This window comes from Pogona vitticeps, chromosome 1 (genome assembly GCF_051106095.1).
Source record: "Pogona vitticeps strain Pit_001003342236 chromosome 1, PviZW2.1, whole genome shotgun sequence".
In the NCBI taxonomy this organism is placed as follows: domain Eukaryota; kingdom Metazoa; phylum Chordata; class Lepidosauria; order Squamata; family Agamidae; genus Pogona; species Pogona vitticeps.
Window position 1 is genome coordinate 331632888 of NC_135783.1, and position 19158 is coordinate 331652045.

General features: G+C 41.0%; 1 protein-coding gene across 4 annotated transcripts in view; it reads right to left on the reverse strand.

Moving 5' to 3' along the window:
* Window positions 1–247: 247 nt before the first annotated feature.
* Window positions 248–19158, reverse strand: part of LGMN (legumain) — a 35060-nt gene continuing 16149 nt past the window's right edge. For all 4 annotated transcript variants that reach the window (XM_072986589.2, XM_078383736.1, XM_078383737.1 and 1 more), the window contains exons 2-14: window positions 18609–18771; window positions 15217–15314; window positions 14429–14510; window positions 13738–13823; window positions 13404–13479; window positions 12085–12147; window positions 11271–11337; window positions 9296–9414; window positions 7532–7621; window positions 5331–5531; window positions 3129–3299; window positions 1951–2018; window positions 248–1754 (exon numbers count right to left, since the gene is read on the reverse strand). In XM_072986589.2, coding sequence (XP_072842690.2) covers window positions 1715–1754; window positions 1951–2018; window positions 3129–3299; window positions 5331–5531; window positions 7532–7621; window positions 9296–9414; window positions 11271–11337; window positions 12085–12147; window positions 13404–13479; window positions 13738–13823; window positions 14429–14510; window positions 15217–15314; window positions 18609–18746 — 1299 coding nt within the window. In that variant the 5' untranslated portion in view covers window positions 18747–18771 and the 3' untranslated portion in view covers window positions 248–1714. The remainder of the gene's footprint in view (window positions 1755–1950; window positions 2019–3128; window positions 3300–5330; window positions 5532–7531; window positions 7622–9295; window positions 9415–11270; window positions 11338–12084; window positions 12148–13403; window positions 13480–13737; window positions 13824–14428; window positions 14511–15216; window positions 15315–18608; window positions 18772–19158) is intronic.

Genomic DNA, 19158 nt, shown 5'->3' on the forward strand with positions numbered 1-19158 from the left:
TATAACTCCATGTGCTGAATATCTGAACCTTTGTTAGAGACCATCAGTTCTGCTCAGTTTAGCGTTGTTGCAGCCATGCACAGCAAAGCTGAACATATACACAGAGCAGAATGACTGGAAAAGGTTCCTGTGAGGGAAAATTGTATTTATGTGGTTAACCTACCCTGGGAGTAATCTAGTGCTGATAAGGAGCAACTGTAAACCTTATGTGTTAAAGAACTGGACAGCAGTAAGAAGTAACAACTGATACAACATCATAAATTTTATTTAATAAAATTCCATCTATTATTCACCATATTCACATCTTACTGTCTTGGTTGCTATTACCAACAAAGTTACAGAGAAGTAGACTTTATATACACACAGTAGTGGAAGGTGAGTTTGATAAGGATCCTGGTGGCAAGAGCACGCACGGACAAGTGTGGAAAGGAAGGGCAAGGACCCACTCCAAGTGTCAAGACAAGGCAGGGTCGCCACAGGTAGATATCAGTGGTGGGGTTGTTATGATGCTGATAATGTCACAGGGGGTTTAGGAGGCTGGGATGAACCCAGGAGTGCAAAACAAAATGACCTTGAGGGCCCTATGAAGTCCACAGGCCACTCTCCCTACCCATGCTCTCGGTAGAATTAGTGATGGCATCATTGGGTCAACACAAGTGTCAAGAAGGGCCTGATTACTATTAGCAGACAAGCTATCTTTCATGAAAACTTGGCTGTCTCTCATTTTCTCCCCAGGACGTTTCTTAGAGATCCAAAGATTCCAAGGCCTAATTTAAAAGCTACCTACAAAGAGGCAGACACACCATTTTGACATTCAAGCCTGACTTAACCATGAATTGAAAAGAAGATGAGAAGCACAGCTAACAAGGCTGCAGAAACAACAGAACTTTTTATTATTCACACGTTGCTCCAAATACTGCAGCTTCTCCCATCAAGATGTGTAAACATACAATTACATGAGAATCAGTAATATAAACAGCCACAGGCAGCATCCTTCAGACGAATGAGGGGAATAACATCCTCCTCACAAACAGGCATTGCACCCTTGATAATTTCCTAACAAAACGGCGTAATTTTAAAAACAGAGCAGCTTTTGTAGAGTTTGAGAACCCAAAATGAAGCTACGGCTCTTTATTCTTGAGCCACACTTCATAAAAACATTCAGTCAATCATTGTCCCCTTGGGTCATTAAAGCTTTAACTCCCAATTATATAAAAGAATGCCTAATTCATAACAGGCCTTTATTTAAATTCCTCAAGTAATTTTCAAAAATGGCTTAACCACTAAAAAAACCACACCTGAGTGAACAATTAAAAAAACCTAACACAATTCAGTTCAAATCAAATGAACATATCAGCCCATCTTCGGTCAATCGTTTTTTTACCTCAGAAATCTTAAGAGTGAAAGTAGGGAAAACACATGGTAATTAATTGTGAAGACTCTGATGAACTTGTCAAATCCAGGGGGACTTCAGAAGCAGCTTTCAGAGTGAAACACCCACTCGCTAATGTATTTTAATGTCCCACTCACTAAAAGCTTTAAAGTGCACAAGCTGGTTAGAATCGGTCAAGAGAGCTCCCACCGTCGGTTTGTCAGGGTTTGCTGTGTGGATGCTTTTAACTGGCCACCTTTTTTTGCTTTGTGTTAAATTATTGGTTTGATTATAACCACGCAATCATCGCTTCTTGCTGGGTTGCTTGACTGAGAAATGTTGTTAATATCCAAGGCACACCTGATCCATAGCTAGTTGTATTCTGCAAGAGATAAAAACAGTTGTAAAGCAAGGACCTCTCACTATGTACAAACGTAATACCAGCTTGCTTGGGTGTGCATGTGCCCATATGCGAATGCACACACAAGACAGAAAGAACTGACCACAAAGACTAAACGATACTGCTGACTTTTCAGTACTGAAGAATACAGGTAGTTCAGTTTGGTGTGGAGTTTTACCTGTCAATGTGATATCCCGATTCACAGACATTGACCAAGGCATACAGCTGTCTCAGAGCATATTCATACTGAAAACAGAAGCAAACAGGAGAAATGTTATACAGTGGTGCCTCGCTTAATGAGCGTGCCATTTAACGAGGAATCTGCATAGCGATCTAATTTTTTAGATCGCCAATGCGATCGCATTGCGTTGTTTTAATGGGTAAAACATCGCACTGCGATGATCTGTAAGCGTTTCGCTTACCGATCTTTGCATTGCAATGTTTTTTTAAACAGCTGATCGGCGGTTCCAAAATTTCCACCGGGTGCCCAAAATGGCTGCCTCAAGTGTTTTCGCGCCCTGCCCTCGCTTACCGAGGGCACGGAAATGGCGGCGCTATGGAGGAACTTCGCTGAACGGTGAGTTTGGGCCCCATAGGAATGCATTAAACCAAGTTTAATGCGTTCCTATGGGTTTTTTCGATCTGTTTAGCGATGTTTTTGCATAGCGACGATTAATCCGGAACGGACTAACGTCGCTATGCGGGGCACCACTGTACCTTATTGCTTTCCATTAGGATTAATTACTATCGTGATTATCTAGGAAGGAACCAAAAGCTAAAGAAGTCCCAGGGTCTCTCTCTCTCTCCACATTAAACTCCCAAATGCCCCACAGTGGAGGACTTTGGTCTCCCTTTCTCTTACCTGTCCCATCCTATTACAGTATGGCTTTGGAAGGGTAAAATGTATCCAGCTAAAGAAGGCAAGCAATAACTTTACTCTATCCCAAGATGGGTCTGTTTCTTGTTAAGCACCACACTGCTGCAGGGTCAGTATACTGGGAACTGAATATCAGTGGTGGGTAAAGCCAGAGCGAAATCGAGATGGGTTTGCCCTTTCCATTTTCCTGATCCTCTCTTCTCTCTCTCTCTCTCTCTCCCCTTCTCACTTCCCACATAGCAAACTAGAAACCAAAGCCACCAATTTCACAGGGCCTTGGGAAGTATGGCTCTAGGACAAAACCTTGACTCCCCTTGCCTTAAATAACCCAGTTATAATAAACACTGCATGTAAAATATGCCATCCTCCCAGAACTATTTCCACAGCTCTCGTCTCCAATTTCCCGTGTTATGGGCAAGATTTTCTAGAACCTTCTGTGCTCCCTTGCCTCCGGTGTTTCAGGCCAAAGTCGGACTTACCAAAGGAGAGTGCCAGTTGAAGCAGCGGGCTTTGAAGTGCTCTAGTGCCGATTCATAGCAATCATAATTCCTGAGCATCAACCGGTTTGATAAGATGTGCTCAGTACGCTCATCTGAGTTTGTTATGAAGTAGATAATCTTGCGCATAGACTTCTGGATTAGCTCTTTTGCCTTTGCAGGAAAATACAAAATAACTCAAATTAGCACCAAGATAAGCCAGCCAGCATTTAAAATATTTCTGTTGCACCTTTCTCCTTAAGGAGGACTCTGTCTCCCACTGCCATATGGAGTCTTGCTTAACACTGCAGATTTTCCCTGTGGCAACTTTGATTCCAGTTCAAATAGGTAAAAAATGTAATTTAGGACTATTCTTAGAGCAATAATTCCACCAGATACCATACCTTATTCCCTCCTGCTCATGACAGATACCCATCCATGCCAAAATCCATACACTGATAATAACACAATTGTGCATAGACCTTTGAGTTCTCCGTAAGTGTTCCTCAAGTTAAATGGAAGAAATAATGTCTGTAGTGCAATCAGCCTTGAGTCCCACCATTGCTTCTACATTATAGCAGGCTTTATTGTTAAGTGTAATACGGTACCTATACATTCCTAGTGCCTCATCAAGCCTGCACTGTACATCCGGAGACTGAGTTTAAGTGTAAACCTTGTGGCTAAAACAGCTATGCATCCATGCTCTTCCTACCCCAATTCCCTTACTACTTCATCTGATGAAAAATTATGGAAACCTGAAAGCTTTACACACCAACATAAATTTGCATCTGGTCCTATTAAAGATTTTGCCAGCCTATGGACTCTGCAGGCACGTTTTAGTTCTTACGATCCAAAACATATTTTTGCAAAATTTATTTCTGAATGCAAGGGAGGAATTTTATTTATTTATTTATTTATTTGACTTATACCCCGCCTATCTGGCCCACCAGGCCACAGAATTTTGAAATTCTGCGTGAGAAAAAAAGCTTGGAAGTACTGAGGTATGTCTGTAAACAGTCTCTTTCTGGATCTCAGGTGTAAAGGGAAATGAAACTGGGCTGGCAGGCAGAGGAGGGACATCTCTGCTTCTTCCTGCCCTTGGCAACATCCTCTCCAGCCCCTGACAATTCTACACAGAGAATTCTGGTTGAATGTCTTGTGATGCAGAGACAAATCTTCTATGAGCAGAGCCCTTCTTTTTTAGCAGATGGCAGATTCTGGATCCAGCTTTATGACTAGATATGTACTATAGTATAATTTTGGGAAACATGGGGCTAGAGATGGGCATGAACCAGTTCGTACCAGTTCGTCAAGGTAGCAGCACAGGTGCAACTGCTCCCCTTCCTGTCCCTTCAGCCGACTAGCCACTCACCAGGCCCAGCTTGCTTGCTTTTTCCACCTCCTCGGCGAATCGAGCTCTTGCCGGGACTGGGAGATTCGCCGTGGAGGTGGAAAAAGCAAGCAAGCTGGGCCTGGTGAGTGGCTGATCGGCTGAAGGGACAGGGAGGGGAGCAGTAGCACCTGTGCTGCACCAGTTCATGCCCATCTCTTTATGTCAATAAAGCCCTTGATAAGCTGGAGTACAGTTCCTATGGTCTCTCAAACTATGCCTGTCGTGCCTGGAGTTAATGGGAGTTGTATTTCAGGAAAATCCTTTGAGCCCTGTTTTCCACCCACAGTATTTCAGTATTTGCCACTAGCATTTGCAGAAGAGATTTTAAAGAATTTTTCACCCTTCTATGTACCAGCTGTGCAAATCAGCCATGTCTTCATACATATTCTATTTTATTTTATTTATTAAGTTCTTGCTACTTTTCTTTTGCTTTATTTTATTTTATGACAAGTGCCATTGGTCTGCCTTTTTGTTAGCTATTGTCCAGGGCAGGATGATGGGAATATTATTTTATTCTTATCTTATCTTATGTAATTGTCAGGGTATTATGTAAACTGCCCCAATTAATGTTCTCATTAAGTCGAATGTTAATTTATTTAACATGAATGTGAAATAATATTACGAATGTTAATGTATTATTTTATTTATTTAAATAAGTAAAATCTTCACTCCTGTAGGATATCAGAGTATGTATGGTCTATTTTAACAGAAATGACCTCCCTGGAAAAAGGGAACACATGGATTTAGTGTCACTTTCACAAGCATTGCTAGCTCTTATGCAAGCCCAATGTGCAACAGATCTTCTTTCTTACCTCCAGATGTCTCTTCATCTCTCCCAAGATTGCCTTTGCCTCATAGACATCGTTAGTGGCCATCAATTTGCGCTTCATGATTGCAAGGGGCACGTCGGGGCTGGGAGTGAGGTCGTAGTGACTGACTGGAGGCAATGAAATGGGGGCACTAGAAGCTTTACTTGTGCCCTGGAACTGGACCACTTTCATATGAGCGATGGACTGGAAAGAGTGGAAATGAAGAAACAAGGAAAAGAACTCATTCAAGAGACACCTGTATTTCCTAAAAGTTGGTTGGTCCTCCCTTCTGTTTTATTTTTGCAGCTACTCTGGGAAGAAATAGAGCAGAAGAGCCATGGCTTACTGGTAGAACACAGACTTTGGATTCAGGTTCAGTTCTCAATATCTCTTAAACAGGTTTGGAGAAGACTCCTGCCTAAAGCCCTGGACATCTATTGCCAGTAACTGCTGACAGCACAGATAGACCAAGGATCTGGTTTGGGAGGATACCTCCTGAGTTAGGATGAAGGAAGGAAAAGTGTCCAAGGCTGCTTGGTGAACTTTGTGAATGAATGAAAGCATGCTTCAAAAAACAGCCCTCTTTCCTTCTTATGAAAAAAAAATCATGTTTTTGGACTGCAGCTGAGTTTTCCAAGCTCTGAAAAGGACAACAAATGGCTAAACTCCTGTTGCTTAGTGTAATTAAGTTACACTAGAGTAGACCCACTGAATCAGTGGGGATTTGGTGAGTCAACACCTCTGAGTTCCATTGGCTCAGTGGGTCCACTCTAGTGTCACTTACTACGCAACAGGATTTCAGCCATTATTTGACACCCAACTGCTAATTCCAATTAGAGTAGACCTGCTGTATCGGTAAGATTTCTGGAAGTGTTGACGGACAATTCAGCAATTCACCAAACACTGCTCAAGCTCCTTTTAAAGCATGGGCAGGTGACCTCCAGAGGCCTACAGGGAGCACACATGCCTATCCTTGATGCAGGAGGGTTGCACCTTCTTCCATCCTTAGATTCCCCCCTCCCTTATAAAAACAAGGGGTATAATTGAAGTAATACCCCTGCATCTTCTAGCAGCCCAAATTTTTTTAAATGTTTCTTTTGGGGGTGTGCATGGCAGACAGAGATGCTGTGGGTCCCTTCAAACATGGCTAAATTGTCCCCTACGCGCTGTAGAAGGCACATGGGGACTTTGAGCACCCATTTCCCCCTGCAAAAATTGAAATGTTGGAGATACAGGGTTGCCAGGCCACACACTACCCGTGTTTTAAAGAAACAGACCTAAAAAGAAGTATAGTTTAAATTGTTTTTTTAAATCACTATTTCTGGTGTCATCAGTGTTGAATTTGGGACTGGGGAAACCTAAACTCAGGGACAAATGGAAACAGAAACAAAAGCAGAAAAATAAACTAAATACACACTTACAACGTATTAGTAAAAATTAGTATAAATGCATTTTATATGTTTTTAAACTTGTTTTAACTGATGTAAGCCGCCCCGAGTAGACGCTGTCTAGAGGGGCGGGGTAAAAATCGAATGAATAAATAAATAAATAAATAAATAAATAAATAAATAAATAAATAAATAAATAGAAAGAATTGGCCCCCAGAGAGCTAAACATAATTCAGCAGAAACTGGACTTAATTGTTCAAGAGGCAAACCAGCAGAGGCACAACAGAAAAGCAACCAACCTAAGTTCCCCATATAGACAGCTTCAGAGGCTGCAGCAGCGAAAAAAGCCCTTTCTACCAAACATCTCTCCAAAAGTAAAGGAATTAAAGAAGGGGCTTCCTAGAAGATCTTAAAACTTGGCCAGGTATATATAGGAGAATCCGATTTTTTTTTTCAGATCATTTTGTCCTAAGTCGTGTTTAGAACTTTATACGGTACCAATTACCCTTTACATAGGGTAATCTGATTTGTGCCTGGAAACAAACCTGACTGCCAGCAAACTCACCATAAGAGAGGAGTTCTATGCTGCCCATAATCAACCCTCAGTTAACAATCCGGCCACAGCATTTTCGACCAGATGGAGTTTCCAAACACTTTTCAAAGGCAGCTTTGGAAACAGTCTCAAACCGAATCTCTGTCCAAGGCAATCACTGTATTATCTTTCCATGGTATATCCTTTTTACATTGGTTTTTAAAAAGAGGAACCAGACAATGATCCAAAAGAAGCTGACCTCTGCACAGAGGTCAGTTACTCACTAAGTTTCCATACTGCATCACATGGCTGGTGTTGGTATGTTTCTTTACCAAGACGAACTGCTTGTGGAGAGTTTCTTTTTTCAGATCCTCCTGCGAGCGAAAGGAAACAGAGAAGCAACCTTGATTGTGGTTAAGCCATAGGTGTACAGCGGCTGAAGCACATCTACTCATGCGAGGAGAACAAGATACGTACATGAAAAGTTGCTTCTGTACCAGTAAAGATAAGCTAGTAAAAGAGGCAATGGCTGACAGGATACCTAACAGACAGCATGTGACATTGGAGAACTTGAGGTTGAAGTGATGCATTGACAGAAACTCGTCATGCATCATTTGTTCTGTGGGGAAAGACCAGTTAGGAAGATTGCAATGATGGGTCATGAAGAGCATGTCTGTGCTATATAAAACTGCTTGTTTTGGATACATGGAGTCACCACTTGCTCCGCAAGTAACTACACGTGTGGGATACGTTGTGCCACTCACAATGGGCACTGTATGCAAAGTGGCAACCTTGAAACTTCCCAGCTTCACCTGTTGAGCTGCAAGAAGCCACATGAATATAGAGCCTGCCAATTCCACTCACCACCAAACACTATTTGCATCCAAAATAAAGACACGGTATAGTGTTCTTCCCAAATTCAGGCGAAAAAAAAAAGATAAGAAGTGGGTTCCATGCCATGCTATTTTAAATCTCTCAATGATAGCATTTTGGAAAGAATTTTCCACATATCATTTACCAGAAATGGGGATCCTTAGCCCCTGGAGCTCATTCCAGTCCTCCTGGAGTGTGAAACCAGCCCACGTGGCCCTTCCCCCAGGGGTGCCATCCTTCAGTAGTTCCCCGTTTTTGTACGGCTCTTCCCCACCTGAAAAACCTCTCCTGTGGTTTTGCTACTGGTGGCAGGAGCTTTAAATGAAAATAGGCTAGTATAGTGGTGCCTCGCTTTATGATTGCCCCGCATTACGACGAATCCGCTTTATGACGATCTTTTTGCAATCGCAAAACGATGGTCTAAATGGAGGAATTTCGCTTTGTGATGATCGGTTCCCTGCTTCGGGAACTGATTCTTCGCAAAACGATGTTTTTCTAACAGCTGATTGGTGGTTTCAAAATGGCTGCCAGATAATTAAAATGGCTCCCTGCTGTGTTTAGAGACGGATTCCTCACTATACAGGCAGCAAAAACAGCCGCCATATGGAGGATCTTCACTGGACGGTGAGTTTTTACCCCATTGGAACGGATATCATTGCGTTTCAATGGTTTTTTTTATTTCGCTTTACGATGTTTTTGCTTAACGGCAATTTTCCTGGAACGGATTATCATCATTAAGTGAGGCACCAGTGTACTTTTGGTCTCACCCACCAATGGAATGCAGCCGCCAAAAATTACTGTGAATTTGGGCCCTCGGGCATTGCAGTATGGTGCAGTTCTTAGCACCTTTGGTGAATGGTTCAAAGTTGGGAAGAATTTCTTCTTGGATTACACCTTCCCAAATCCCCAGCCTGGCTGGGGATCTTGGGACTTTCACTTAAAAAATGCTTTTTCCAGCTCTACTACACATGCACTGAGCTGTTTACTGATTTTTTTTCCTAAAAGGGGGCAAAACCCTGATAAACACTTCGGGCCCCTAAAATTTGAGTAGAGAAGCAAATGGCACTTTCGGTGATATTTCAGTTGTCCAAACCCAGACTGAAAGAAAAGATAGGCCTTAACTTAACAGAGCAGGACCAGATTGCTCTGTTAAATTAAAAGACATGGCTACTCACTGCATCAGAATCTTCCATCCAACTGACACTGTACAAGTCTCCAAGGTAAGTTTGTCTCTTGTCATCAAAGTAACAGGCATATGATGACTCGTCGGAATTGGCAGCGGTCGTGGCGTAAGCTGTGGGGCAAATAAAAAGACCACTTTTCATTTGCTCCCGATGGTAGTGCCCAATGGCTGGATGGGCTCATGTACAACCCAGTTCAGAAGTTTTTGATCCTGGCATAGTTCAGCTTGCTCTCAGAAACTACAAAGAGCTCCTGTTTGTCTCCCCAGGGGACCACTTTTGTTAATAAAGATACTAGAGGCATCCTTACACATATGCTGTAATTCTCAGACAACTGGGGAAAGAGGACTCTGGTCTCTAGCATTATAAATCGATCCAGCACCATATGCTTCAATCTACCATTTCCCCCAAAATAAGACAGGGTCTTATATTAATTTTTGTTCAAAAAAACACATTAGGGCTTATTTTCAGGAGACTTTTTTTTTTTTTCATGTACAACAATTTACGTCTATTCAAACAGAGTCATGTCATCTTCTTCTGGTTGCTGTACAAGGGTGGAGGGCGGGGTTTCACTTAACTGGGGCTTATTTTTGGAGTAGGGCTTATATTACGAGCATTCTGAAAAATCATACTAGGGCTTATTTTCAGGTTAGGTCTTATTTTTGGGGAAACAGGGTAGACCACTGGGAGCATATAAAAACTTCTTTTCATTAAAAACAAGGACAGACAAAAAATACAGGAAAAAAAAACAGGTAGGTCTTGATATATTTGTCACTGTGGGCATGGATGACTTCTTTGACTATCAACCTGTTTCAGGTGTCATTTTAATTTTAACTAGAGCTCCTATTTAAATATTTAAGACTAGACTCAATTACCACCCCCAAGAACAGTAGACTCAATGAATCAATGGAACGTCTACAACGGCAAACTGAACAAGCCCAATTCATTCTATGAGTCTAGTCTGTTTATCTCAGTGGTTATAAACCTTTCCAGTTGTTTGGTATTCATGGATAGGATAACAAACCCATGAAGGAGTAGCAAGAGCGAGCAGGCTAGTCCCACCCCTCAGGTGCTGATGTATGTGCCAACCATGTTCCCCCAAGCAACATGCAGTTAGTAGCAGCCTTACAGGAGTCTATGGGAATGCAGAAGATTCCCTCTCTGTACACATACCACTACCTTCATTGTTAACCATAGGGTACAACCAACATGTGTAATAGCATTTGGAGGCAGGATAAGCTAATAAGTTTGACAACTACCTAGCCCATCCAGGACCCACATGTATAGAATCTCTCTATGGAGGACTGTGTTGCTGAGTAAGTCCTTCAAATGTCAGAGTGGGTTACCAAGGGATGGCTTGGTCAGTGTGCAGTCCTGTCTGAAGAGAGCACTTTTTGTCGGATGTTCATCTCAGTTTCAAGTGCTACTCTTAGGAATTCTTTCAGGTTAGCCTCTCCCAACCTACCACCATCCAGATGTTTCTGGCTATAGCTTCTACTAGCCCTTTCAGCACAGCTAGTGGTCAGGATGATAGGAACTGCAGCCCTAAACATCTGCAGGGCAGTAGATTCAGGAAGACTACCCTGTGTTCTGAAAGATGAGGTGAGACCTCTCCAACACACAACTTCTGAAACAGCAGTAATAGCCTACGACTGCAAGCACCGGGCAGGATCAATCTCTGGCAGAAATCTAGAAAGGGGAGGAAAGGGCTTGTATTCCTGAAAATAAATCACTCAGGAATACTGACCATGAATCCCTGCTGGCTTATACTGAAAATAGGTTCTCTTCATTCCACAGATTAAAAAGAAAACACTGAACAAATCTCTGCTATCAGTATTTTGTGGCTGATAAGTTAAACTTGCAATAAATTCAGTCATGTTAGTAGTATTTACATTCTCGTGACTACAGACTTGATAACAACCACTAATGCTTGATAGACTCCAGATCAAAGGGATGACTGACCACTTACCGTTTATGTTATCTGGTAGGTGTTCCATCATTGATCCAGATTCACATGCCTCAATGTAAAACACCAGCTGCAATTTATGTTAGACACTCGTGAGACACTTTAGATAAGGTTAGATCAAGGTGTGGCATAGCCTAGGCTTTCTCCTAAAGCTCCTTTCCCAAGCTATCATCAATCCATTCGGCCTTGCACTCTGCTCACTCACTAACGAATCCTTACTTTTCATCTCTGCATTACTCTTGCCTATCACACTCTTAAGCTTTTCATACAAATTCTGATATTTGTTCTGGGAACAAATTCATTTGGCTGAATTAAATTAAACTTAAATGAACACCAAACGTGGTGTGATGAAATGGATTTTAAAGAGCATGCTAGTTCTGGTTTTCTGTCTTCTAAACTGGTCTTTTGATTATACATTGTGGGAGCCAGTTTCTCTGGAAAAGTGAATAGAAATGGTACACATTAATGAATCATTCTTCCTGCTGCTCTGTTCCTTCTACACTTCTTGCTCAGGATGGGAAATGACACTTGAAAGCAACAGCCAAAGGGGGGAAAATACTTTTGGCAAACACATTCAATGGATTGTTTTAAGAAAACTGGTTCCTTTAAAGGGGTTCTTACGAGTTGTTTGCACTTCTGCAAACCACTTGATCCCTGTTCAAATGCTGGTATCCTCCGCTTGTGTGTGGAGATTATTCTGTCTACATAAACAGCAGTGTTGTGTGTGTGTGTGTGCATGTGTGCATGCATGTACATGTATAAAATATACATCTTTCCCCCTAAACCCCTATACGTATGTGTTGAACTATCATTTTACCTTCTGGTACTTTTTGTGATGGTACATATACTGGATGGTCTTTTTTAAGTCTTGCACGTTGAGCTGTAAAACAAAAAATAATGCCTATTCACGTCCTATCACCATCCAATAAAATAATGAGAAACACATAGATAACAACACAGAAAACAAGCCAAAGCTCTTCAACAATCAAAGCCTTATCAGTCATCCATACAATAGTCTTGTAAAATAGGCCATCATTAGAATTTTCCCACCAAACTGCAGACTGGGGGGAAGGCCACAAATTACAGACAGAGATTTAATGGTCTGTAATTTAATTTAATGGTTGAAACAGAAGACATAGATAGTAAGAGAATACTCTCATGTTTCTTAATTATGGCTGTACTTAAGCTAGCTGGATAGCTCAGTCTAGAGGTCTGGCCGTGGAGCCAGAAGCTGGGAGTTCGATTCCCCCACTGTGCCTTCTGGGAAAAGAGCCAGACTATATGGCCTCTAATAAGCTGCACAGTCCCAGGGCGCTCCTAGAAGAAGGGAATGGTAAAGCCCTTCCGAGTATTCCCTACCTAGAAAACCCTGGAAAGGCTCATCATAAGTCACAACTGTGTATGCATACAGACACCCACACCTATGGAAGTATTCATCCATATATTTTGATTAGCATCCAAAGGAAAGGTGGACTATTGTAGTAGGCAATGTTCCAAAAGCACAAGAGTTACTGACATTCACTGCATAAGGTATAGTATACAAGGAAGGTACTTTATATACATATTTTTATGCAGCTCTCTAAACTGAACAACCTACTTGTATTCCACACACCATCATTTCATACTAAGGTTTTTGAATCAATGAAAAGCATTGTACTTTTAGCTGACTACAGATTTCTTTCTCCAGAGTGACAGTGTCTTACTTCACATAGTATGAAGCACAATCTTGTACAACTTTTCATTATATAGCATTTTTTTCTTTCAGCTTTTAATAATCCACCCTGAGACCCTCTGACACTGGGTGACTTTGAAATACAACACAAGCAAACCAAAACTAAGACTGAACCATAAAAAAGTTATGCAGAGTCAGAGAGTCGCATCTTTGAGACTATACATTTCAGTCATTAAAAATGTAGAAATCTATGTTCTGATCTAACAAGATTTAAGGCAGAAGGACATGCCTCTGAGCCACAGTCGTTAGAGAACCACTCTGGGTCCAAGTAGAAAACATTGGGAATAAACAAACCCAATTATAAAGGCAGCTTAAATGCATTATGTGTTGCAGAAGGACAAGAAATTTAATTTAGGACTGTATATCTTTTTCTTAGAACTTGAGTAGTTTCATCTCCTACTTACATCATCTGATGGAAAAGCCAGAAGCCCAGGGGCACCATGATCAGTGAAGTAGACAAATACATGATCCTTGGGACCACTGTGGAAAAAAAGAAAGAGGGGAAACAAATTGGCTTTTGTTTCCTTATTAACTGCTCTAAACCACTGGTTCTTAACCTTCGTTACTCGGATATTTTTGAACTACAACTCCCAGAAACCCCAGCCAGCACAGTTGGTGGTGAAGGCTTCTGGGAGTTGCAGTCCAAAACTCCTGAGTAACCCAAGGTTAAGAACCAGTGCTCTAAACTATACTGGAAAGTGAAAATCTTTATATGCATTCTGTCCTCTTTCTCCTTACCTTTTTAGTACTTTCCCTGATCCTTTATTCTTTACTGCTTCAGCATCCCCTCTCAGCACAGCAAGGAAGTTCTCAGGTGTAACATCCTATAGATAGGCAGAAATTTAAACTTGTAACATGGCAATCATGTACCTTTTGTGGCAATTATCAAATGGAGCTTTCAGGGCATGTTGTAGGGAACCCTGGAAGCCTAAGAATACAAGAAAAATCGCATGGGTCTAGTCCGTAAGTTCCCAACCTTGGGTCTCCAGATGTTCTTGGGCTACAATTCCCAGAAGTCCTGGCCAGCACAGCTAGTGGTGAAGTCTTCTGGGAATTTTAGATCAAGAACATCTGGGGACCCAAGGTTAGGAACCACTGGACTAGTCCAACATTCTGTTCACAACACAGCTAACTACATGCAACAGTACCTTGTTGTTTATGCAATGGAGCTTCTAAGCTACAATAGGGTTCATGCTGGGGTGGGGTGTGATGAAAATCTAACCTGTGTCAATCCTGATCCACTTGAATACATGGTTTACACATTTCATTCAAAAATAATTTAGACTGGCTACACACTCAGCAAAACCACAACTGAAAATTTTTAGAGCACATCTAACCACTTTTCCCAACCAAAAACTTTCAGGAAAAAATGTAGTATTCAAAGCCAACAATATTCCAGGGTTATAGATCCAATAAATCTAAGTTTTACCTCTTTCACATAGTCCTTTAATACTCCTTTGTACACATCTGTGCCATTGGGTCGATTGATTATGATACCTGGGGTAGGATTCCTAGAAGTGGGGGGGAAAGACAGGAACATCAGAAGTGTCAAAAAGTTGATGAATATGTTCACATATGAAGGATCATAAGATCAGTAGAACTGAACCACTACTGTATAGCTGAGTTTATTTACACTTCAAAGTGTGAAAAATAACTGGGTTGGTAAGTTAAGCTCACAGGGTAATTTATTTATTTATTAAGTTCCGTGTACAGCAGGAATGAGATACCTCCTTCAGTGAGAATCAGAGGCAATTTCTGGTAAGTTCCCAAACGTTACACTCCTGTGATGGGTGTAGTCAAAATGCCAACATACTTTACTGTTAGTTATGGAACCACAATGACACAGCCTTCTTCTCCACTACATTATAATTTCAGCTTGTATACTATTATCTGAAGTACACCAGGGGATCAGACTGCGACCCATAAGGGCCAGTTTCAGTTCCGGGTCCTGGAGCTATTCTATAAAGTTGTCATAAAAACAAACATATTGAAATAAAGCCCCAGTATCTATTCTACCTTCTCCACAATACTTCTATGTTTCCCATGTATTTAAGCAGCTTACATTAAAACACAACATGCACAAAGAATATCAGAATTACAACATGACCGAACAACTGAATTATTGAAATCAGGGATTTCTGGGTGCAAATGTTATTCTAAATATTATTTTAGCTGAAGCACACGGATTCTGTGTTCTGGCCAAAACTGATTACTTACTCTTCATCATAGGCAATGTCATCGTACATCATAACAACTATCTGTTCATCTGGAATGCCATTCCGGTGTACAATCTGGTAAGCATGACATGCATCAGCCTGAAAAAAATAGGACATTTTTCTTTACTGGCTGCTTTTAAACAAGTTCTGGGCACCAAAGGAGAAGTCATTGTAAGGGATTTTGCATAAGGAGTCTTCAAGGGCACTCTCTCCTTTCATGCAAAGAAGTCTCCAAGCACTCCAGTTAAAAACAGCAACAGACAGGACTGCACACTGACCACTTTTTCAGTTCAAATGCCTACAGCTTTCTAAGTAGCTTATAACCAGTTTGCCGCTATGCTTGCACAAAAGCTAATCACATGCTCAAAATGACCACATGATGCTAACAATTGCACATCTGCACTGTTTTTCCATGCTTTTGGTTTTGTGTCACTTCCTGGAGAAGCTGTTCAACCTCCCAGTTGCTCCTTTGAGAAGACTCTAGCAAAAATGGCGTCACCAAGAAAATACAGAGAGGTATGAGCCTGCTTTAGAGAATTCTACAATTTACAGAAGTACAAATACGAATCAGGAGGGGGCACTAATGGGCTAACTCTATTAATATATCCAAATGATGACTGGCATATTCAGTGTGTTGAATTTCTAGGAGCTGGAAAACATAGGCGAGCGAAGATTGTAAGAAAGGCAAAGGGTGGCAGGCACACTGAATAGGAACAATCCAGACTCTCATGCTCCCAGTAGAATTTAAGCTCCAGCTGGCTCCTTGCCCATTCGCTGCAGGAGCCATAAATTATCCTTTAGTGCAGCTCACCACCGGTAGAAATGGAAAGCATAAACACTCGGCTGGCCCAGTCCTGGGAATTCCCCAGACATAGGTTTAAATGAGTTGTTGTGGGTAACAACCTGAAGCTAAATGTGCATGAAATGGCAGTGTGGAACAAAGCAGCAAATGGGGGCAAAGAGGTCAATTCAAGGACAACTATCATGTATTTATATATTGTTAAACTCTTATTTTATTTTTTATTTATTCGATTTATATCCCGCCCATCTGGTATATTCTACCACTCTGGGTGGCTTATATTTTGTTGTTTCCCCTTTGGGAGGGGCAAAAAAACCCTAAGCACCTATCAAATAAACACCGGTTGCAAGTCGGCCGAAAGGCAAATTCAAGATATCATCAGCTAGAATCAGAGGTCTTTTCATTCCTATAACTGTACTTTCAAAAGATCCCTGTATTGTACCAAGGCTAAGCTGTGCCATACAGGGATGGGAGTAAGGGAGATAGCACACAGAAGGATAATTCACATGATCGATTCTACGTGGTCAAAACATTCTGAACAACTACTCAGTAGATTATATCAAAAAAGAACGCTTTAAGACTTCAGCAAACAGACCCTGTTGGATGTCATCCAGCATTACTGGGAAGTATTTTCATCTCCCTGACTAGCATAGTAACAGGCAAAAACAACATGATCTCAGGGTTCACATTGCACAACACACTTTGAGAATGACTTTTCAAAAGTATTTCACAGTTAAATAAACAAAGCTTTCTACAGTATACCCACCACAGTATATACCAATAGCCTCTTTAAAAGATTGCAAATTTGATGTCTAAAGAAACCTATGGCTGGCACTGTTTGTTTAGCTAGCAATACTGAGGAGAGAGGAACCTCAACAATCAGAAAATAACTGCTGAATGATGAGATCATGGATTTCTATGAAAATTCTGCCCTTGTTTCTTCTCCTCATTTTCTCCCCCATTTGCATGCATTTGGACTGCAAAGTTTCTCCATAGTGGTTCCCTCTGTATGGAACATCTCATACAAATCCTCCCAGGATAAAAATTAATTTTAAAAAAATCCAATTGATGTAAACATTTCCCCCCCCCCTAAATCATCAAAAATCTAATTTTCAAAATTTAAATCACAATTTAAACCAATTTGATTTTTTAAAGATCGTTTAATTTAAAATCAAATCCACCCTGAAACCTCCATGATTATTTTTAAAGAAGTCTCTTTAAACCTGTGGCTGCTTTTAACTGTATTTCAATCGCTTTGGCTGTTCTGTTGGCATCTGTTTAAATATTCTAATTAACAGTGTTTTTAGTTTTCTGTTCTAAAGTTTTATTCTGTGGATCATCCTGGGGAATTTCCATTTAGTTTTTTGCTGATAAGTTATCGCTTTCCCAATTATAAAGGCAAACAATATTGGTGCAAAATAAAAACAGTGTCTCATTAGCCAAATTAGTGCAGCTTTAACTAGTACAGTATTATATTTCTGTGGAAAATGATCCTCTCACAGTTCAAGCCCAGAAGAAATTGAGATGAGTAATTCTGCAAGATCTTAGATCCTGTAGAGGCAGGCTTCCACTATAAACTTTCTGATGCAAGCTTCCTTCACATGACTAACTTTCCTATAGTAGTCCTTACTTCCAGCATTTCACATTGCCTTCTCTCATGCTTATTTCTCAATACATTTTTCTCTCCTTGACCCAAATTGCTTGCAGTTAGGCTTAAATGTCAGAGTGGTGAGTGCCTAAAAATTTCCACATACACTAGTTCTGTTTGGTCTGTCTTGTTTCTCCCTTACAGGTGGAGCAGCAAAGACATGTGAGAAAGGAATTTCCTGGAGGGGAATTCCTGGTGAATTCTGGCAGCTGCAGTAAATAAATAAATAAATAAATAAATAAATAAATAAATAAATAAATAAATAAATAAATAAATAAATTGATATAAATAAAATCGGGGGGAGGGAGTGTATTCCTCATTCTTGTTTTAGGGCTAATTGATTTAATCAATAAATGGCTCCATTTATTCTGTTTTTAAGTTAGACACCCAGATAAACGTACGGGGATCCAAAATTCTGTAATAAAATCCCCAGCAGGTACCAACTACAGTGGACCCTCGACTTACAGACGGCTCAACTTAGAGACTTTTCGAGTTACAGACTTCTCTGGCTGCAAAATTTAGGTTCGACTTGCAGCCTGAGAATCGACCTACAGACCAGAAAAAAAACCAAAATGGGACAAAAATGGAACAAAAACGGCCAGTTACTGCATTAATTGGTTTTCAATGCATTGTAGGTCAATGGAGACTCGACCTACAGACTTTTTGACGTGCAGCCACCATTCCAATACGGATAAATTCCGTAAGTAGAGGGTCCACTGTAATCATCGTGCAGAGAATATTCAAACTTATTATAACAGAACACTGTTCTTTTCATCACTCACTCCCCCTTTGGGCTATGGAATATACCTTCCCCAAAGCTGGAATGGTGCCTGTGCATATAAGAGCCAGCCTCTCATCCGTGAAGAAATCGTTCAACCAGATTCAACACAAGGACTTTCTCCTTTCAGTCAGTCACTAAGTGGGTTTCTGCTCAAGGCATGCTTACCTGGTGCCTGTAGTTATACCAGCCATTTGAACCAGCAACGATGACAACCCAATGCTTGCCTCCATCCTCTGGGTCTTCCAGGGGAAGGGCCCCGATCCCCAGGATACAGCTGATCACTATCACCGCCTTCAAAGCCATTCTCTTTGCTCAAGAACTACAGAAACTGAGACATGAGTAAAAAGACATCAAAGAAAAAGTAACAGAGCTGTAATAATATTATCTGTTTGTTATATTGACTTACGTAACACCCCATTGGTGCCAGAGTATTATCCTGGGTGGCTTACCAGCAGTTAAAACATACTACACAGAATTAAATACAGCACAAACAGCAATGACATCGTCTAGAAACTTAAACAAGGGCACAACCAATATTCAGAGTGAGGCAGAACTGCAAAGGGAGAAGGATGTAACAGAAAACCACTGCAGGGTCAATTCAGTGGGTGGGAAACCTGACAAAGCAAGTAAGTGTGCAGTATTCTTGAATAATGGCAAACATTTTAAAAAAGCAGGGAGGGGAAGAAGTGAAGTTGTATGGGATAGAAACCAACAA